Source organism: Thalia democratica, chromosome 3 (assembly GCF_965202585.1).
Source record: "Thalia democratica chromosome 3, ktThaDemo2.hap1.1, whole genome shotgun sequence".
NCBI lineage: Eukaryota > Metazoa > Chordata > Thaliacea > Salpida > Salpidae > Thalia > Thalia democratica.
The window spans coordinates 48030509-48054121 of record NC_139167.1 but is presented as its reverse complement, the minus strand read 5'-3'; the positions used below and the strand labels follow the sequence as shown (position 1 = coordinate 48054121).

The 23613-nt window shown below is 25.7% G+C and overlaps 1 protein-coding gene across 1 annotated transcript; it reads left to right on the top strand.

Annotated features, from left to right (window-relative positions):
• The first annotated feature begins 248 nt into the window (after positions 1–248).
• On the top strand, positions 249–17379 carry LOC145831553 (uncharacterized protein KIAA2013 homolog). Its single transcript, XM_082938844.1, has 13 exons — positions 249–539; positions 1209–1412; positions 5427–5600; positions 5863–6030; positions 6563–6687; positions 6760–6921; positions 7796–7871; positions 7977–8082; positions 8161–8279; positions 9975–10207; positions 10643–10784; positions 15986–16071; positions 16569–17379. Exons 1-13 carry the CDS (start codon positions 328–330, stop codon positions 16739–16741), a joined length of 1980 nt encoding a protein of 659 aa, XP_082794970.1. The 5' UTR covers positions 249–327; the 3' UTR covers positions 16742–17379.
• The last annotated feature ends 6234 nt before the right edge of the window (positions 17380–23613 follow it).

The following is a 23613-nucleotide window of genomic DNA, read 5'->3' as shown; positions in this document are numbered from 1 at the left end:
ACTGCTCCTTAAGTTTTGATTATGGTTTAAAATCTCACACATTTTTGATAAAATTTGATTTTCTTCAACCTTAAAATCTTGATTTAATTCACATTTTATAGCTGAATTTTCTTTGCTTGTATTTTGTACTTTAGATATCTATTTTTAAAATAAAAGTTTTTAAATACTGCTTTACTTTATTTGTAAATAGCTATATCTAAATAACAGTTGAAATCATAATCATTATGTGTATTTTTATCGACAGTTTATAAAACATGTAGCAAAGTTTGTAATTAATTTGAATGAAGCAATTAAAAATATAATCATTATTCCAACTCAACTTAAAATATGTCAAATCTAGTGGCCATAACCAACAAATGGTTAAGACCTTTGAATGTGTGGCTCAGAAATAACACAAAAGTTCAACCAAATTTATCTCCACGGAAAATAGTTTTAGTGCTATTATTGATCTTTTTAGTTTTTTATTATGCAATACCTTATATATTTAGCTCTTCATATATGCCTAAAATGTATACTTCCTTTCAGCCTTGTGGAGACAGGTTAGTTTTTATTATTATTGTCTAAAAAATAACTTTTGATTATAATATTCTGAGAAAATTAAATTATTATTATGTGGTTTTTGAGATTTTTGTTATAAGTCAATTAGAATATCTTTTATTTTTAAAACTCGGTTAAATTTCAAGCGTTAATTGTTAATTTAAAAAAAACTGTTAAATTAACGAACTGTGTGTTATCTGATTAGTTATTTGAGAACAAGCTAGAACAACAAACAAAATATAATGCCTCAGTTTAAAAATATGAATTATATTTTTTTTATGATTTAGTATTAATGTTTAACTGTAAACTTATGTTTTACTGTATTGTAAGCAAAATAATCTATCGCCTAGTATTATTTAAGAAAATTTAATGTTTTTTTTTATATCGCGAAAATCATTAGAACGTTTTAAAATGACTTGTTTGTACAAGTAAAATAAAAATAACTAAAATAAAGGTTAAACAAAAATCTAACCACAAAAGTTTATTTAACTAAAGCAAATGAATAAGTATTACTTATTCATTAGCTGTAGTTAAATAAAACTTTGAATATAAATATATTATAATATAAAATGGTAAATTAAAAGTTATCTTAATTTAGTTCAATTTGTATTTGAAATTTATACAAGATATCTATTCGAATAAATACTAATTAACTAAATGCATTACAACAGTTATAGGCTCAATTATGAAAAAGAAATATTGGAACATGACGTAGTTGTTAGCGACCTGCCGAAAATTGGCCAAGTCAGATCTGCAGATGAGCATTTTTTTCCTTTTGTTGGAAACGGACTGCTTGGAAGTGCAGTTTTGTATGAAAAAAGCTCCCTTTACATTTACTACAAGCAACAAAAAGATGCTAAAACGAAGCTTATCGAGTAAGATAATGATTTAGAGTTCTTATTTTTCCTTTAATTGTTAGTTTGGTAGTAAATATTTATTATTTTTTCACACAAGTATTGAGTTTTATATATCTTATCTATTTTTTAGATATAGTTTGGTAGAATTTAAAAAAATTGTCAATAAAAATAGCCATAGAAAAATGTTAACTTTCCCAATTTTCAAAATATAAAATTTTTACTTAGAAAGCGTTCCATTTTATGTTGCAAGGTTTACTTTTTATCAGCAACAAATAACTTTAAATATTATATGTTTTATTACGTTGAGCTATATAAATATTTTTTGCTGACTCTAATGTAATGCTGTTGGCATTTTCTCCTTTTTGAGAGGGCTATCTTGTATTTAAACTCAAGCTACGCTTGAAACAGGCAATAGTTGCTTTTAGCTTTGACGCGACTAACAGCCATGAAGTCATTTCAAAAGCTCAGAAAAGTCATTTTAATATTGATTTTCTTTTATATGAGTGATGTATTTCCCATTGTTACGCTAATGACGATGTTTTTCATCTTGACTTTATATTCAAATTAGTTGATTCTGTGTAGTGATGTACCGGACCTGGATCTGGACTTTTTTCAAATTAAGATCCGGCCAGAACCGGACCCGGATATTTTTTTAAATTAAAATCCGGCCGGATCCGGAACCGGAACCGGATTCTTAATACTCTAAGTTATTTGTAATGTAAGTAGTATAAAAACTACTATGTACGATAATGCAATTTTATATAACAACTACTAACTAAGTATAATTGTGTGAAGTTTATCTTTATTGTCTTATATCTAACTATATACTTTTGAATTTTGAAAAATTATAGTTTAAAAAAAATTTAGACTAAAAGTATTAATGTGCTGCTAAAATAATTAAATAATAAGAAAGTTTATTATATGTTATTAAGGTCTAGTTAAGATTAACAGTTAAAAATAGTAGCTGGTATGTTTGCTAATTTTCTAAACAATATTTCATTTAATTTTTATTAAAATTGAAAGAACAAAAGAAAAACTTGAAATTGAATAAACAGTAAAAAAAAACTTCAAGTTGAAGAACAATAAAAAACACTAAAATATCTTTTTTGCTAAACTTATTAACTTTCCATGATTTTTGGCAACCAGAATATCACCTAATTTTAGCTAATATCAGGGTTGCCACTCTTTGATTCAAAAATACTAACCTGAATGATTATAAACTTTCCTGAGTCAGAATGAGGTTTTGGAACACCAAAAAAATAATTACTTTAAGCTAGTAATCAGTAGAACAGCTAGCCACAAGGTTGAACATTTTAAGTAATGTTTACAATTAAGGCTATAGGAGGGTTAAACACTTTTTTTACAAGTTGATCTTATTTAATAGAATACTATCTTAGCTACCAGATGCTTTTTATAGCTTTAAAAAATTCAAAGCAGTTTTTGAGATATAAGCGGTCAAAGTTGGAGAGTTCCATAGGGACCTAATGGAAGGTGCAAGCTAAAAACGCGGAAATATCCATTTCACTAAAAATCTATTTCCTCCTAGGTTTTTTAAGCTAGGTACCTCAAATTTTCAAAAATATATTCCTTACACAGTTTAAAAACTTTTGAGTGTTGGAATTTCAAATAATTGAAATTTACAAATTTAAGGTCTATAATTCAAAAAAAACACCTTTTTTTGAAAAAAGGGGACTTTTTCTCAAAAAAAAAAAATTCCTACACTTAAATGATTCGAAATTAGTAAAGAAAAAACTGAAAATTTGAATAAGATTGCTTAAAAACTGTAGGAGGAGATAGATTTTTAATGAAATGGTTTTTTTTTCGCCTTTTTAGTTTGCACCTTCTATAAGGAAGCTATTGAGCTGGCTGTCGTTGACCCCTTGTATCTCAAAAACTACTTTGAATTTTATTAAGCTGTAAAAAGTATCTGGTAGCTAAGATTAAAATCTATCAAATACGATCAACTTGTAAAAATCAAGGTGGACCCCCCTAAAGCCTTACCAATCTAAAATCAATTAAAATCAAGTTCTTGAACAAAACTAACTAGAAAATCACAAAATATTGAAAACTGGATCATCTCAAACTCATTTATACTCTAAAAGAAAACTAGCCTGAGTTTTTCAAAAAATCTTAAAACTAGCTTGAGTTTGTATAAAAAACTAAACTAGCCTTATATTTTCAAAAATTCCCAAAAATTTTCAAACTAGCAGGGTTGCCACTGTTTAAGTCAAAAAAAAAACTAGCTAGTGTGAGTATAAACTAGCCTGAGTCTAAAGTTACTTTAATCTAAATCAGTAGAACAGCTAGCCGTAAGGTTGACAATTTGGTAGTAAAGTTTTTAATTTTACAACATAGGTAAAGAGTTGCATTTCTGAAATGTTTGTTTCATAGTTTAAATGTAAACAAATGTAAATTAGTAATGTGTACAAAATGAGCAAATTACAGTAGGTGTTTAATTTTCGAACGTATTTTCTGACGGAAATGACTCTTTTTAATTTACACAGGGTTTGTTTTTAAAAAAAATACTTTTCTGTATGCTCTTTTTTCAAAAACTTTAACAAAAACGGACCCGGATCCGGACTTTTTTTCAAATTAGAATCCGGCCGTACCGGATCCGGATTTTTTTTTCATATCAAGATCCGGCCGGATCCGGATATCAGACAAAAAATGGCAATATCCGGCCGGATCCGGACCGGGATAGTGAGTCCGGTACATCACTAATTTTGTGTTATTTTTTAGCAGTTTGTTGTATTTTGTTTCATTGATAATACACCTTTTAGTTTTTAGACTCGATTTCTATTAAACAATTAGTTAAGTTTAAGTATCTAACTGCTTATAACCCTATCTCAATAAACAGCAGCTTAGGTTCAATTAACACTTATAACCCATTAGAATAATAGTATAGGTTTAGTATACATTTGATTAATTGACTTTATTTATTAGAAAATTATTCTAAATACTAGCTTAAGTAACTATCAACGATATTGTTATAGTAGCGTGTTAAGGCCATAGAGGGGGGGTAAGCCATGTTTTTTACAAATTGATCTTTTATTATAGAGTTTAAAAGGCTATTTAACGTTTTAAATAATTCGAATTAGTTTTTGAGATATGACCAGTCAAAGTCGGGCCGCATAATAGGTTCCCTATGGAAAAAGTAAACTAAAACACCGAAAAAAAAAAATTTCATTTAAAATCTATCTCCTCCTACATTTTTCAAGAAATCTTCTTCAAACTTTCACAGTCTAATCTTTATACAATAGCAAAAAAATGTTACTTTAGACTTAAAATTTCTTTTTTTAATATCTGTTATAAAATATATATATTTTTTAATTTTTAAAATTCATAAGTAATGTTTTTTTCTTTTAATATAAGAAACATTTCCTGAAAATTTGAAAAAGATTGCTTGAAAAATGAAGGAGGAGGTAGATTTTTAGTGAATTTTAAATTTTTCAAGAAAATTGACCCAGAAAAATTTGCAGTCCATACGTTTGTATCGGAAACTTTTTACAAAAAAGAAGATATATCAAAATTTAAATGATATTTTTGAATTCTATAAAAACTGGCTTGTAGTTTGTACTTAAAGCTTTGATATAAAAGCCAAAGTTAATTTTTGTTAAACAAAATGTTTTATGCCCTATGACCTTAAGTCAGTAATTGCCAGGCCCGCGTATGAATTAAGTAACAAATATCGTGTGATCAGTTCACTAAAGTTTTCTAAGATAATCGTCAATTGTAAATTTTACCAGTGCTTTTGTTATACACAATGTTTTTTTAACATTACATATTCAATTTTATTTAATATTTAAATAACTATCTATTAGAAATTATATATTTATAAATAGAATTTAATTAAAAACTAATAAAAGTTTTAGCTTGGACAGATTAAGCTTTTTATTCTTATTTTTAGAATTTTTGGTATTCTTTTAAATATTTTTTATAAATTAATTGTGACATAGTTATATTATTTCTTGTGTTTTCTTACTACAATGAACTCTGAAGCATTTAAAAAAAGTTATTTTTTATTTTACACAGTTTGGGTGCAAATGTTCTGATTCAACCAGTCCCATTGTCTGGAGATACCTTGCACAGACAAGACGTTTTCATGATAAATTTTAGACAAGGAATTGTTGAGAGAGCTGTCTGCTTTCCTTACGATCGTTTTGGAAGAAAGAGAATTGTTTCTAAACATATTGTTATTGCTCACAGGTAAAATTTATGTGAATTTAGTAAAAAGTTTTTTTATTTAAACCTTATAAATTTTCTTCGGTTTTAATTTTTAAAGGTACTTTTTTAATAAAAAATATTAAACAATTGAAGTGTTGTCTAAGTTAAATTATTTGTTTGTTTTTGATCATAAGTAAGGGTTTCAACTGCTTTTAGATTCGTTTATAAGCCTTTGTAATAAAAAAAAATACATAATGGTAATTAACATAACTGAGTATGTGCCCTTAAGTAAAACTGTGTGTAGGTCACGACCTAATGTTCTGTTTCAAAAGATGGTTCTAAGGTTGGAATCCACAACAGCAGAATCTAATGAGAAAGTTCCAGTTCAGATAAAGTTCAATAATTTAGGTGAAAATTCCCCATTTCTGAAAACTATTCATCCTGATGGTAACAAAAAGAAAAAAAAGTACAGGTTTTGATACTATTGTTATACTTAAAGTAATTTTAAAGTAAAAACAACAAGTCTACTAAAAAGTAAATTTAGCAGACTAAAAATTTAGTCTTATTAACTGCTGTTACATTGTTTTCTTATTTACTTAGTCAAGTGAAACAATAATAGTTTTTAATATAATGATAAAGAAAAAAATAACACAAAATTACCTAGTTTTTAAAATTCATTGTAGTTCATAGGTACTACAGTTTTATTTATTATTTTTTTCTTTTCTAATATAATATTTGTTATTAGTTTTATACGATTGTGTTAAATACTTATTTATTTTCCTAGTTTTTCAGAATTAATGTAACTAATTATTCGTTTTAAGTTGATTTTTTTTACAATAAAAGTTATCAAACTAGTTAACAAGTTATGGAAGATTCTATACACTTGATAATTTCTTCTATAGTTGTATTGAGACAAGAAATTTTTTAACAAAACAGTATTTTAAGGATAACTTAATATTTAATATATATTATTTTATTTGTGTTGAAACTGTTTATTTCAACAGTCTTTATTCACGTTCGTTATTAGTACACGAAGGTGGTTATGTAGCAGTTGTTATAGCAACGACAAATATTCCCTCAACTATAACAGTTACGAGCGAAAAAGAAGTTGTTGTAGAATCAACTATTGGTAATGATAATTGTATTTGAATTTTTTATAATGTGGTTGAACATAACTACGAAAGTTTAATGCTTTTTACAGTTGTAATGAAGTCTCAAGTCTATCCAACGCTGCAGCAAGCAAAAAGTAAGATAAGAACTGTAGTAAAGCAAGCGTGTGACTACATAGATGAAGTCATAAAGACCTCGTCCGAATCACTTTTGCTTGAACACACGGATGCTTGGAAAGATATTTTACATACAGGTACTCACTTATTTTGAATATAAATTATTATATTTGTTTTGTTTTTTTCTGTTAATAATGCTGAGAAATGAGTTTATCATTAGTATTTTAGCTATTATATAGTAAGAAAAGACTTTTTTAGGTTGTTGTTGTTATATTTTAAAACAGTAGAAAATGTAATTTAAAAACAACAAGGGTATAAAAAGTTTTTGCAAACAGCCCTTAGTTATTAAGAAATACTATTAAAAAGTTAATAATTAGTTGTGTTGAATAACTATTACATACAAAGCTTGAAAATTAATAACAAAATATTGTTATAAGGGGCAAATAAAAATTAAAAAAGTAAATTAATTTTGTTATTTTTTATAAAAATTTTTTCAATTGGTAAAAACTTGTTATGAAATTTGCTTTTACGAAATTTATTACATTATGAATTTTTGGTTTCAAGTTTTATATTACTGATATAAAACAAAGTATTAGTGACTTTAGAAATTAGTTTTTTAAATACGCTGAAATTATAATGACTTATATCGATTGTTCTTTATCTTGAATATTTAGTTTATCCTTTTGTGTTTAGTATATAAGTCAGTTTTGTTTTGAATAAATTTGGTATTTATTTTTTACAGTACATAAAGAAATAGTTAAATTATTTTTACCATTTGTAATTTATGTGGTAAAAATTTAAACAACTGCTTTTTAAATTTAAAAAACGAGTTATACATTTTAAATTTCTTCAAAACAACTATGATAGAACGACTATGAAAAATGTTAAACTTATTTTTAAAACAATATAGACTTAAAATATTATTTCACAACATAGGTCGAATTCTGCTTTTTATTACTTACAGATAAACCGTTATTAAATTGTCTAAATTTCATGTTTTGATTTATACAGGATTGTCAATTAAACAGTCACATCATAATTTCAATGATGACCAGTCATTAATGGAAACTGGCATTCCTGACCCATTGTTAGTATAACTACTATTTCTATGAATTAGTTTTGTTTACCTGTAGTTTTTATATAAAATAAAAAGTTATTTTCGAATTAAACATACTAAATTTATTTTTTACAGACTTGTAAATGCTACAGTTTACTATATTCTTTCGTCTATGGATTCTAAGCTACATGATAAAGACATAAATTTGATGGAACGTCAGAACCTTATGAAAAGGCTCAAGGTTTGTTTACAAGTTGAATTACTTTAAGTATAGGCCTTTATAAGTAGCAATATAAATAATTATTACTGCTTATTGAAGACACCTGACTTTTGTTACACTGGAGCTGCTACCTTCCACTCTACAAGTAAATTATGGAAGCATGTTATATCTGCTGATGAAGTTATAGACCTCGCAAACACTTGGGCAATTACGCTAAAGTGAGCTGTTTGTATTTAATCGTTAATGTAAAACATCGCAATTGACTTCAATTTTATAATTTAGAAATTTTAGTTCAAAAAAATTCAGAACTATACAATAAGCTTCACGAAATATATAGTAAAATAAACCGTAATAATAATAAAAAAAATATATCAAAGATGTTTCGCTCTATTTATCAGTGAAGAATAATTTCTTTATCAACTGTTTATTTAACTGATAATATTATATAACGAACTACAATACTATGAGCTACATAACTTTACAACCAGGACACACGTAAAAGCCAAAACAATAAAGCCTGAAACGTATTTACACACATATATACAGTAAATATACAGATAATCATGAAAAAAGTAAAAATAATAATTAAAACAAAGGTTATCACACCTAGCTAATAGTTTTTTATTGTTAGATTATTAATAATCTTTAGAAAATACCACAGTAACCAGTTGTTATTATATCCTAAAAATAAAAAGTTAATACACATATAAATAAATAACCTATATAATTTTGATTTAATGAAAACTTTCTAATAAAAAAACAATAAGAAAACAATTGCTAATCACAAAAATACACGATAGAAGTCTTCAAATGAAATAAATCACATCAGTTAGAACATTTTTTATTACAATCAAGTAATCGATTTATATGTATTGTTAAATCGTTAAATGGTTTTGAATAAAAAAATGTATTTTTTAACTAATATTTGCTAGCTAAACGAAGACATGTACAACTTTAGCTAATAATTAAAACCTTTTTTTAAGGGCATAGGGGGGGGTAAACACCCTTTTTTGGTTTTTAATCTTATTTTATATAGTTTTAACTAAGCTACAAGATGCTTTTTACAGATTTAAAAAATTCAAAATAATTTTTGAGATATAGCCGGTCAAAGTCGGAGGCAACAATAGGATCCTTATGGGAGGCGCAAACTAAAACGGCAAATAACTAGAAATCACTAAAAAGCTATCTCCTCCTACGTTTTTTGAGATAACTACCTCAAATTTTCAGGAAATGTTCCTTGCAGTATTTAGAAAATTCTGTCGGAACAGAATTTTAAAAAATTAAAAAATAAAAATTTTATAACAAAAAAACAAAAAAAAAACTGTTTTTTTTGTTTATTTTTTATATAAAATTTTTATTTTTTATTTTTTTCAAAATTCCTTCCGACAGAATTTTCTAAATATATCAAGGAACATTTCCTGAAAGTTTGAGGTAGTTATCTCAAAAAACGTAGGAGAAGATAGATTTTTAGTAAAATAGTCTATTTTTGCCGTTTTAGTTTGCGCCTCCCATAAGGAACCTACTGTTGGCTCCGACTTTGACCAGCTATATCTCAAAAAATATTTTGAATTTTTTCAATCTGTAAAAAGCATCTAGTAGCTTAGTAAAAACTATATAAGATAAGATCAAAAACCAAAAAAGGGTGTTTACCCCCCCCTATGCCCTTAATAATTTATGTCTTTTTAATTAAAAAACCTTTTACTCATGTTTTGCTTTACTTTACAACAATTTTTCCTCATAAAACCAATGCTGTAAAAGTTTCAATACTTTTGAAGAAAGCGATTACAAATTCTGCTTACAGACAATATAAATTAGATTTTTGGCTATTCAAAAGTACCGTAAGAACAGTTTAAAGAAGTTGTAATTTTCAATGTTGAGTGCACTTTTATTTCCACTTAATAACAAACAAACAGCCACCGAGGGTGCGCCAACTTGTTGGACGAAGGAGCGGAGGGAATGTTGCAAGCTGTGGTGCTCAGTTTCGGAGGGTTGCAGTTCACCAAGAAGTACCTGCAGCTGCAAACCGACACCGACATCCTCCACAACGAGATCGCTTTCCACAGCGTGTTGTACCAGGACTCCCTGCTGGATGTGGCGATCAACACTGGGGAGGGGGGGAGTGTAACCGTGTCCGTGAAGCTTATAAGTTTGTTAATTTGTTTCAGCTTATGTTTTCAATCTGGGTATTTGGTGTAAAAATGTATTCTGTTAGTTTTTTATAAAATCTGCTTTTACGTTTATGCTTAATTAATAATCCTTGCATCTAGTTACATCAAACTACAATATGTTAATTTACATTATCACTGAAACTCGAGCATTTCAGTTTAAATACACAAAAATATATTTTTGTTTATAAAATCATTATATTTTTTGTTGTTAGTTAAGTTTAAATATGTTTTCTATTTGTGAAGATTTTTTAAATTTTATATCTTAGTTATAAATGTCCTTTTATAAAAATTTTGTTGTAAATTTGACTAGAAATAGCTACTTTACTTTTTGTAATCTTTTTTTTTTTTAGTTTTTTTACAAGTCAACAAATTAAAAACTTTTTACAATTTTACACACGTTTGTAACAATTTAGAAGAATCGAATGAGACTTTGTACGCTTGCGAAGCCGGCTGTCTTCAACACGATGATATAGTTGAGCTGAACAAAGATTCGAAATATTTCCCTGTATACGTCACTAAACCTCAATCACCCATTCTGTACCTATCATATGATAAGTAAGTATTTGAAAATTTTTTATTGCTCTTTTTTTACTAATAGGTTGATTCGTATAAAGTGATAAAGTCTATGTTTTAGTCACTGTACAAATTTATGTTTTCTAAAATTATATTGTTGTTTCCCATAAAAAATAGCTTTCTGTACTTATGCTGTAAAACTTTGACAAAGTTTTATAGTTTTTTGTTAGGCGTTTTAATTGATCTTGAGTTTTACGAATCCATACAAATTTAAAAAAAATTATTACCGGTTTTCATAAAAAGATCGTTCATGATTTGTATAAAGTAGTTTTATAAATGTTTGATATATCTACTTTATTTAGTTCGGAGTTACTACTCTTTTAGACTAGCTAATTTTTTTTTAATTTAAAACTATTTTTTAGTGTTAGTGACATGAAGTTGTATGTATTAAATTAATAAGAAAATTATTTTTGTTTTAATTTTAAAAACATTTTGTATTTAGTTTTTGTTTTTTCTATAGTAAAAACTTATATTATAAATAATTATTAATTTTGCTGCTGCTTATAGTTCGAAAATTTTTATTACTTTTCAAGTTTTAACGTCTATTGACTCAAGTTTCTGTTAGCACAGCGCTATTAACTGTTAGCTCTATATTTAAAATACTTTAAACTAGGCCAGGGGTCGGCAGGCATATGGTGATTGTGGGCTAAGTTTCAAAAATAAAGATATTCACGGGCCGTAGTTGTGGTTTTCGTTTTTACTCTTTATAACAGCCCTAAAATAATTAATATTCTACGTTTAGAATTTCCCGTGAAATGCACCTGAGACCTTTTTTGCTTTCAATTTAAATACCAGAATATCTATTGAAAGTTTAAAAACTTTCTTTAGCGGGTCAAGTTTGCATATTCACGGGCCGCAGGTTTTACCTTTCATAGACCTTATCCCATATAAGATAAAAACATGCTCGCGCGCCACAATTTACCGACCCTTGATCTAGGCAAGCATAGCATTTGTGTTAGAACATAGTTTTAGAAAGAAGACAAATAAAGTTGTTTAGTTATAATCCTGCATTTGATGGTTTTTAAAACCTCCGCAATTAAATTTTAAAAAATGTTTTATAAAATTAAGTTTTCTTGCTTATTTGTACATGTAGACTCCGAGCCGATCATTTCTAACCCGCGATCATTTTTAACCCCATCATTTCTACCGCGATCATTTCTAACCCGCAATCATTTCTAACCCGAACATTTCTACCGCAATCATTTCTAACTTGATCATTTCTAACCCGATCATTTCTAACATGACTAATTCTAATCCGATCATTTCAACCCCGATCATTTCTAACCCGATCACTTCTAACATGATGATTTCTAACCCCGATGATTTCTAACACGATCGTTTCGAACTCAATCAGTAAATTTATTTTTGTTTTTATATTTCATTAATTATAATTTATTTTTAATACAAACTAAATTTAACAAAAATTTTCTTTTATTGAAATTTAAGTTTTCTGTCTTAAACAAACTTAGTGTTTATATAGTTCTACTTTGAATACACTTTTAATAATTTTCTTTCAGTTTGTTGTACTTACTTTTTTTTTCTTAATTTTGAATTTTTTCTTATTATCAATTTGCTTATAACGAACTTTTGTTTTTGAATATATAACATTTACTACACGACAATCATTCTAAAATAAGGAGAAATCAGGGTCTTCTTGCTTTACAATTTTTTCTGAATCTAAATTCACTGACGAATATAAATATATGTGTCAAAGTTTAAGAAAATGTAGAACTTTTTTTTTAATACGCTACGCAAACTATGATTCACAAAAGTGTCTATAAATGTTATTTTAGTTTCCGTAACATTAATTTTTTTTGTTGCATGTTTTTTTTTTTTTCTTAGTCAGTGAAATTAGATTTTCTTTGTTTTTTTTGACTGAGTAAGAAGATTCTCAATAAAAACAAAAGCTGAAAAAAACAAAACTTGCCAACATCCCAATAAATATTAAGTTTATACAAAATCACTGACTGTTGCAATTAGTTCACTGAAATATTTTGCAAAGAAATTTAGTAGAAATTTATAAGATGTAACGTTATAAGGCGTTAAATCCTGGACATCCTGATAAGCTAAGCTTATCGGAATGTATATCACAGATGTTCTTGTGCTAAAACTTTATTTCAACTAACGGCGTTTCACTGCTCTCAAATAAATTTAAGAACAGATCTACGGAGTCTATAAAATGTTAACACACATTAGAAAAAAAGCAGAAAAAAGCATGTATAATTATGTATAGTATTTATCTAGGTAGTAACTATAAATGTACTTTATGGTTTAAAAACAAAGTTTAATTTTATGCTTTTATCCCAAACTTTGTTTTTAAACCATAAAGTACATTTATAGTTACTACCTAGATAAATACTATACATAATTATACATGCTTTTTTCTGCTTTTTTTCTAATGTGTGTTAACATTTTATAGACTCCGTAGATCTGTTCTTAAATTTATTTGAGAGCAGTGAAACGCCGTTAGTAGAAATTTATATGTATTTTTTAGAGACTAGAAAATGCCAAAATGTCCCACTTTTTCTATGGGCTCATTACCGATCCAATAAACCCCAAATCGAAAAAAATAACGTAATTTGTTTTAGCTGTATCATTTTGCAATTATGTAAAAAATAACTTTAAGAACAAAGAAACTGTTGTGTGTTGAAATTTTATGTCAAGAAAAATTATTTTTTGTAGGGTTCTTAAAGTAAGCTGTTATAACTCTATTAAAGTTAAATCTTCTTCTTAATTACGTAGATAGAATATTTTTACTGTTAAAATTAGACTTTTTTCTTAAGTTTAACATTAACAAATGTAATAAAATAATCAGATACAAAGGTCTTCATTTTAAGTCTATAAGCTATGCTGTAAGTCTAGCGCAAACGTTCTACAGTTATTGACTAATTTGTTACTACATTATAGCTACTTAGTTTTCATTTCCAGCTTAAAAACTTGCACAAGTTGTTCTACAATTTGCGCAGACCAATTTAGATAATGGAATTAAAACAAACATTAGGCGAATCTTAACGTTTTTGTTTTGTTTATAAAAAAATCTTATTTCTTAGATATAACCTTTTTAAATAAAACAGTTATGTAATTTAACAAACCAAAAAAGCATGTGATGTCGACTGACCGTCTATCTTTTATTTCAAATATCTACCTAGACCTAGAGGAAAAAAAAAAGACACTTAAACAGCCTTGTTTTTTAATACAACAAGTACGAGGATGATCAAATCTCGTCTAATTAATATTCATTAAAGTTTTTAATTAAATTTATATAGTATATGAAAAGTATTATTGTTTGATTCACTTTGATTATTTATAGTAAAACTAAATTAATACCTATGGTGATATATTTATTATTTTTTATTTACTTTATTTAAAAGAGTTAAAGAAACGTAAGCTCAAACAAAATAAAAACGAAAAAAAAAAGCTTTTTATATAAATGAAAAAAATAAAATACTTATAGTTAAAATAGTTATAATTAGGAGCAAAAGGTCATAAAAACTTTTTTATAAAGTAAATTTAATTGTAAAAAATAAAGTATATCAAATTGAGTACTAATTCAAGTCGTAGTTAAAGTATTTTGGATATTATATAAACTTAAGTAAAAGTTTTTAAGAAGATTAGCTAGACGAAATTTGATAACCCTCGGACTTGTTACATTAACAAACAAATCTGTTTAAATAGTTATATATAAAATCAATGATTTCCACTATATAAAACAGAAGTGTTCTAAATCGTTTACTGTTTGTTATAAATACATTATTTAAACAGGTCTTTGCAGTTTGTAGAACAATTTGTGCAAGTTTTCAAGCTTAAAGTTGAAATTTACAAACTATAAAATGGTAATAGATTAGTCAACTACTATACAACGCTTGCGCTAAAATTACAATAAAGCTTAAAGACTGTAAAATGAAAATCTTTGTATTACATTTGTAACAGTTTAATTTTTCTTATTTACTTGTGTTAAAATAAAGTTATACTTACCTAAATGACAAAAATATATAACTTTAGTGTAATAAAAACAGCTTACTTTTAGAATTAAACAAAGAAAAATTAAGAAAAACAAACTATCTAGTAAACCATATTTAATCTGAAAAAAGAGTTCGACTTAAGCAGGTTGATATAAAAAAAAAACGCAAAATAATGAAAGCAATTTGAAATTATAATAAGTTAAAATACAATGATTATTAGAAATTTACTTTAGTTAAAGCTATATAAACATTAAGTTTTTGTTAAGACAAAGTAAACTGTACTTTAATATAAGAACATTTTTGTTAACATTAATTTAGTTTGAAAATAAACACTGACCAAAATAAATCTAAAAAACAAAAACAAATTACTGATTGGGTTAGAAATAATCAGGTTAGACCGGGTTAGATATGATCAGGTTAGAAGTGATCGAGTTAGAAGTGATTGGGTTAGAAATGATCGGGTTAGAAATGATTGGGTTATATATAACCTGGTTAAAACTGAGCGGGTTAGAAGTGAACGGGTTAGAAATGATAGTAAACCACGTAGACCAGGGGTCGGCAGCTTTTTGTTACTCGCTGTCAAATTTTCTCAGAAAACATTGCTCGCGGGCCGCACTTTTTAGAAAAAAGTTGTCGAGGGCCGCAGTTATTTAAAAACAAATATAGTAATTAGTAGAAATATGCTATTTTTAACCAAAAACATAACAAAATAAGCAGTAGAATAGAACCTTTAAATAATATTTATTAACTTAAGAGCCTAATTGTAAGTTTTATTGCAAAACCGTGAATTTTTATATTTAAAAAAAAATTTTTTTTTTGGCTATAAGGTAGCTTGCGGGCCGCAGATTTAGGCTTTTAGGGCCGCATTTGGCCCGCGGGCCGCAGCTTGCTGACCCCTGACGTAGACTATTATTTTCAGTTTTGGTTTCAGTAAAATGAAATTAATTTTATTTTAAAGTTAAAGAAACCTAAAAGCTTATAATACTAATACTAATAAAAGCTTTACTCATAAGCTAACTAATGGCGATTAAAGCTAGTATCTTTGTTGAAAAGAGTTGCAAACCCGATTATAATTAAAGCTTACTTTTATTTTTAGCTTGATAATAAAAAAGTCAGGTTTACTGAATTATTCTGTTTTTACTATTTTATTTTGTTAAGATTAACTAACTTTGAGGTAGTACAAAGATAAAATACAAAGTATTATAAAATATTTTAACACAGAAACGCATTAAGAGAAATACATGAAAGTTTACATCTTAGAAGTATATTAAAGTATGAAGACCACTTAGATTCTATTCAAAACAGAGGTTAGCTGAATATTTTCCTTGCTTTATTAGTTAAATAAAGTTTAATCAAATGATTATGACTAAAAATAAACTTTGATATTTTAATTAAGCCTAGCACAAAACGTTTGAAACAAACTAGTATATTGTATCCATCACTACTGGATGTTGGACCATCATCAAATTAATTTTATCCTAAAAGTTTTTTTTAATTCTTTAAATATAAATGATTCTAGTGGTGACACACTTTTTATGAGAATGAGCAAAACTTTAATAGATTTATTTACATCAAAATAATTTTCTTGATAGCTGTCCTTAAATTTAAAAATTCTTTTCAGTAAAAATCTTAATTTATAATTAAACTTTAAAAGTTTAAAGTATGAATGGAGTTTAAAACTATTTGTTTTTGTTAACTAACGTATTGTGTCTATGTGATTATTTTATAACGTTTAACTTTAATTTTCCAGTCAACTCATCTTTTTAAGTTTTAATTTTTCTAACTCCCATTCAAAATAAATCAGGGGGGCTTCCATGGAAGTTTTGGGTGGGAATAGGTTCGGTGGTGATCGTCTTCCACCTGCTCTTGATCAGGTTCATGGTGAAGGAGTACTACTCCCCATCCCCTCTTCTTCCCACTTCCAAGTCTCAAGCGGGAAAAACTTACTTCGCCACCAGAAGCCGGCTGATGTCGTGAGTGAAAAGTTGCAATAAAAGATGTTTATGAACTTGATTGCTGTTATTAAAGTATAAACATTAAAAAAAAAAACTTTTTGAACTTAAATTTTGTTCGAAGAAAGATGATAAATTTTTATTCTGTCTTTTTATAAATTGTGAAAGTGATTTTAGTATCTCACTAAATAATTTTAGGTTTAGAATCAGTTTAACTTTTGTTTTATTAACAACAGTGACTATAAAATCTCTTTTGTGTTTATCCAATATTTAGATATTTTACAACACACTTTAAAGCTTTTCATACAAACAACAAATATATAACGTATTAGTAACTTATTAAACTTTTTCTTGATATTATTTAAAAATTAACAAAAAAAAAAGCTGTAGGTTTATTAATATTTCAAATATTAACCTAGTTAGTTTTGGAATTCATTACAAATTTCATTTAATATATATAACTTGTATAAATAAATTAAACAGCTCTAATTATTATTTACTTGCCTTTTATAGTTTTATTTCCTCAAAACTATTTTTTATATTTATGTTATATATAGTTTGTTTATGACTAAAAGTAAATATATAAATGAGATAGTTTCAAATTTTAAGCATTTAAATTTTAGCACAGTTTTTAGATATTAACAATAAAAAAAATATTTTATTGTTTTTTATATAACACATCAAATTCCTCAATATAATAATTTCTTTTAAATGTATACTATTTTGCACTTATTCTTAACCTTAAATTTAATATTTTGCTTGAGTTTTTTCTTGTACTAGGAATTTATGCGAACTATTTATGCATCTTTGTTAAAATATATTTTAACATTGAATATTTTAAAAATAATAATATGTTAAAGAATAAAGTTTGTAAGCAATTTTATTTCTATTGAAGCTTTTACTTACATATTTTAATGATGCAATTTGTTTCACTGTGTCATTGTATTGTTCAGAGAGTTATTTTTAAAAGTGTATACTAAATATGGTGTTAGAAGGTATTTAAAAGTGGTGGCGATATTATACATTTAAAAAAATAAAATAAAACACCAGGCTGTTTCAATTTTTTGTTATTTATATATAAGTTTTCAATTATTATATCAAATAATTTTAATATATAAAACAAGTTTCTAAAATCTATCCAGGACATAATAAGATTGTTTTTTGATTTTTTTAACTATCATCAAATAAACAATCAAATAATTCAGAGATTAAAAAATCTACAACATTGATTTTGCACATTAAACATTTAAAGAACTTTCGAGTTTTTCTTTTCCCTAGTAAACTTCAAATACTCAAAAGTACTAAAAGGTATTGTTGCAACTGAAATAAAATTAGGAAATCACTGTTATGTTGTAGTAACTAAATAACATATTGTAGTATTACTTTAAGACCATTAGTATAAAAAGTATTTTTTTATGAAAATTACTTGTATTTAAATTGATTTGAAGTTTAGTTATAGAATAACAATTAATTATCAAAAACTAAACATTAAATTTTTTACAAGCTAATTGCAAATTAATTATACAAATTTTGTTATACTGCAACAATTTTTTTTAAATTTTATTCCAGGTGCAATTTGAAGTTTACTGAGAAAGATTTTAGAAAAAGAATGAATCTAAAATAATTTAAACTTTTAATGCGCAAAACCAAACTTATATGTTCTTTAATAATACAGTCTTTTGATTAGTTATTTATGCATTAATATTTTGAACACTAATAATTAATTTATATATGATATTTATTTTAGGTTTAGAAAAAAGCTAATTTGAAAGTACAAAACAGATAACTAAAAAAAATTTTTTTTGAATATGTTTAATACAAAAATGAAAAACAAAAAATATAAAAATGGCTTACTTTCAAATATTTTTAGTAATACAATTTCACCATGCTTTGATTAATCGAACGTCTAAAAAAAACAAGAATTAAAACCTAAATCATGGAAAACTTAGGTATAGTAATTGTGCTACATAGAGTAAAAGTTTCTATATCATTTAAAAGGTTTATGCGTTTGCTATTCATAGTTTTACAGCTCTAAATAATCTTAATTTTATTTAAATTGTCAATAATTATGAAACTAACAGCCAAAGTTAATGAAAATTAAAAAAAAACAAGTGTTTACATTGGTTTTTAAAATGGTAGTCTAGTAAAATATGGACAACCAAAAATTAATTATTGATCTACAGTAACCTCTCGGATCTTTACGCACTCATGACGTTACGCACTCTCGTTTAGTTACGCATTTCAGAATTCTATAAAATTCGGTAAATATAAATTTTAATTTTTTTCATATTGCACAAACTAGGTTTAATGTATATTTCTAAATTAAAATATGTTTTTGGATTCTAACACACATCTCTATATTTTTAGACTTTGTAAATTTATGTTCCTTGACTAATTGATAAACATTTAGTTATACCTCAGTATATCAGAAATTTTGTTAACAATAAGAGATTAAATCAAAATTCTGAAATAAACATGACTGTGTTCAATAATGAAAGTATAATGAGAGTTTAAAACACAAAGAAATAATATAGCAGTCTTGCCCTATATATTAATAAACACCATTTTATAATTGTAAAGAAATGCTTAATTATAAATTGAATTTGCTAAGTAGAATAGAATATAAATGACACTTATAAATAAAGATAAAAATAATTTCTACTTATTATTAAAATAGTAAAATTATTTCTACTCGTATTATTATTATTTTATAAAAATCCAAATCCTTTTTTTTTAATATATGTATAGTTTTATCTGTTGTTTTCATATTTATAATTGAAGTAAACAAATAGTTTAAAGTGGGAAAGTGCCCAGTCTGCTTTTAACTAGAAGCAATATTAAAAATACCTTACAGTGAGTATATTTGGTACCTCTCGTTTCTTTACGATCTCTCATATCTTTACGCACTTTTTCTGTGGACACAATGTGCGTAAATAAGCGAGAGGTTACTGTAATGAACAATTTTTGTTGATCACTGAAAAGTTGACAAAAAATCGAAGGAATTTTTTTCATAAGAATTGTGATAACTTTTTTTCTTAATCAAAAAAATAGCTTTATTTTTAAGAATTTATACAGAATTAAGTTATATAACAAACATTGGAACCGCTTAGTTCCTACCTGTGCATAACTCCCATCCGATCAAATCTTAGAACCGCTTACCGACCAAGGGCTAGGGGTAACAGTGATAGTATAAAATAAAAAACAAAAAGTTAGTAAACAAAAAAATCGGTCGGGAATTGTGAGTGTACCAAAGAACATAGACCAAATAAAGTTTTGTGTCCTTATGCTTCTAGTACGCGCTTTCTAAAACTCTGTACAAAACTTTTTGCTTGATATTTATTATAAAATCATATTATAAGACGTGTGTATAAAAGTGAGTGGGTACATAAGTATTTTAATGTGATTCCGTTTTAAAAATTATGATAATAACTTTAAGCCTTTCTAATCTAAAGCTTACTAGTTTTTAGTGTTATTAAGGTTGAAAGACATATTTCAACACTAATGTACCTTATGTGTACAATAAGCAATACAGTTTAAAATCAAGTTAGTTTAAAATCAGGTTTTTTAACAGTTTTAATGGCTGGTGCAGAGAAATTATTTATTGTTTTTTGTGTTTAATCAAAACATAGGGTACGAAAATAAAAAACTTAGTAATAAATTTACAAACAAGTCTTTGAAAAATAAAGTCTATTTGCTCTAATAAAGAGTTCTATTTAATAAAGTAGATCTATAGTTGTGGTATAAAATTAGTTTAAGGTTGTTGTTTAAATTAGTGGTTTTATTATGTTATATTAGGTCTATGTTAATGACATGTTTTTTTTTTTTGCAACAATCATACTATCAAATCTACATTGCTGGCGAGGAGTGCTTAAATCTTTACCATCGATATTTAGATTAAAAATCTTTAAATATAGTTTGAAATTTTTACTGATGTTTGCCTACTAATACATTGCTTATAAGTTATTAAATGTTATAATTTGTGATTAAAGAAAAAAAGTCTTCTATAAAATAAAATTCTACTACTGATGATTTAGAAAACAAAATCAATATTTTTACACTTAGGTACACATTTAGATACAGAACTAATTATAAAGAGACATTTAGGGTCTCTTAAACAAAAGCTTCAATAAGTTTTTTTCGCTAGAATTTTATTCTGTATTTGTGTTCATAAGTATACAACTCAAGTTTTTCCAATGTATTACCTTATATATATAAACTTACAACTTTACGTTTAATAATTACTAGTTACTATCTTATTTTATTATTATTTTAGTTAAAAATAGTATTTTTGTAATTTTTATTAAAACTATCAAATAACTACAGTTGTGGAAGGCTTTTTTTTTCATACAAAGCTGCCCGCAAAAAAAGCTAGAGAAAAATCGGCGTATTATTTTTAAAAGGCTGCTAACAAATGTGCTAAAGTAAATAAGTAAACAGCAACTATTGCAATACATTTAAAAAAATTTAAAATTTTAATAATTATCAATTTTAATAAACTTTAAGTTGTACAAAAGTAAAAAAATATAATAATGTCAATAAACACCAAGAAACAAACACAAAAATAAATATTAAAACAAAACTTAATAAGTATATATACAGCAATAAAAATACTAAACTTTATTTATATAGATTATAAATAGTTTCCAACTCACTTTGACTGTTTAGACTTTAGAGTAAAGGCGTTTGATACATGACAGTTAAAATTATAGTAATAAATTCTAAGAAACTAATTCAAAAAAGTGTACAATAAGGTCTAACTAATAAGATCATTGTATCAAAAGTCGCTAAAAAATATATATAAAATGATAAAACTTAAACTTTTAGAAAATAGCAATACTTTAGTAAATTGAAAAAAAAAAAATATTTTTTTTTTAAATAATTGGAATTTCAAAAAAAAAAGTTACACTCCGAATGCAGTCATTTTTAGTTTATTGCATTTTTTAGGTTTTTTTTTTGTTTCTCTACTAATATTTATTAATTTCATTGTTTTTTTTTTGTACAGCGTAAACTTCATTGATTTTTTTAAACGTTTTTAATGTATAAGTTAATAATTCAACTTGTGCGAACAGTTATAATTCAAGTAGATTTAAAATTACTAAACCTTGTAGTAATGTTTTCGAGTTTATTAAATTAAAAGCCATTTGTAATTTCTTAAGGAAACCTTTTTTATGTAAAGAAAACGATTTTGACATAGTTTTATTTTTGTTTTCGTAATATTTTATAAGTGTTGTTTTCATTTTATTTATGTTTAGTTTTACTGTAGATCAAGTATAAAGTAAGTAAATTTATATGATTTCATTTGTTACTAATTGCTTTTGTCTTTTATTAATCTCTTAATTACTTTATGATTACTTAATTACTTGGTTACTATATAAGTTTGTACAATCTAATCTCTTGTTAGCTTTGTACTCTACTGATGAGAATTGCTCGAAATATACCTAATCTTATTGAAATTTTGTGTCTCGTATATCTTATTGTGTATTTACTAGTCGTTTGTGTTCCAGTAAAAGTTTTAATCATAGATCGCTATTTGCTGATTACTTATATCTTTATTTATTTTAATTAATAATATGTGGTGTTACTTTTGTTTTGTTACATTTTTGTATATGCGTTTAATGCTTTAACTTCATTTTAAAATATCTTAAAGACATATTTTTATAGATATACTTTAGATTTTTAGAATAACAACCAATGTTTTCTTTGAGTTTTAGGATGTCTACTACGAATGTAAACTTATTTAAACCGTTACAGCCATTAAGTTACTTTAATTTTAACTCTTATATTTTCTTAAAAGAAGTCAACTAAATGGTTTGAGTACATTTTGTTACAATGTCATATTTGTAAAGCAGCTGACTAAAAATTGAGTCTTGTTGTAATCTAAAAGGGTTTTCCCTAATATTTGCTGAATCAGCAAAATATAAGCAAAATTTTTCATAACTTTTTATTTTTAGTTATTAAGAATTTATTTTTTAATAAATTTTTGATATGTTTGGGTAAGGTGGGCTAGGAATAAAGGTATAAATTAAAAAAAAAATCAATTAATTTGCTGACTCAGCAAATATTAGGGAAAACACCTTTAAATTACAATTGGACCCCTAAAAATTAAGTTCAAAACGGGATTTGGTATAAATTAATTAGATTCCTTTAAAATTTATTATTTACCCAGAAGTACTTAATTTTTCGTACTTATTTTTACTAGAACGACCTCAAAATCTATTAGTTTTTTACAAAAGATCAAATGAAGTAAGTTGATTTGTTGAAGTTTAAATTGCAGCAATGAGACTTTCAAAAGTTAAATCAATATTGTTAAATCAATCATTTGTAACGTCAACTAAATTTAATCTATAGAATTGTAAACATTCTGAAGTTTTAAAAAAGCTTACTATTAAAATTATTTATTGAACGACAAAAAAGCACTCAAAATATTTGGTCATGGGATATGGTGCACAAAAAAAACTTTCGCTTATCGAGTCGCACACCATGGATACAGTTTGACGTCTTGTCCAGTAAAAGTTAAGTTGTCTAAAAAATAAAATCTTTAAAAACAATTTTAAGAAATTTTCAATTTCGAAGCTTTTACTTGCTCGTTAAACTGACAAACAGAAAAACAAAACTGAATGTGTTTTATTTTGTTTAGTACTTTAATTTTTTTGTATAAACCAATTTTTTCAATATGTTAAATTCATTGTTTGAACTCAAAATTTAATTTAAATTAACTAAAGTTTGTAAATAAATAACTTTTTTAATATTTTGATCTAATTATATAGTTAGAAAAATATTAAAATTAACAAGTTAGTTAGAGTACACAACTTATATTGATTATATATAAGATGTAACGTTAAAGGCGTTAAATTAATTATATATATGTATATATATATATAAATTTTTAAAAAATTG

Excerpts from the sequence above, each read along its gene's own strand:
- LOC145831553 (XM_082938844.1), top strand. The coding sequence starts at position 328 with ATGTCAAATCTAGTGGCCATAACCAACAAATGGTTAAGACCTTTGAAT. Across the intron at positions 6,031-6,562 it reads AAAAAGAAAAAAAAGTACAG|TCTTTATTCACGTTCGTTAT; the intron begins GTTTTGATACTA and ends TTATTTCAACAG. Across the intron at positions 6,688-6,759 it reads TGTTGTAGAATCAACTATTG|TTGTAATGAAGTCTCAAGTC; the intron begins GTAATGATAATT and ends TGCTTTTTACAG.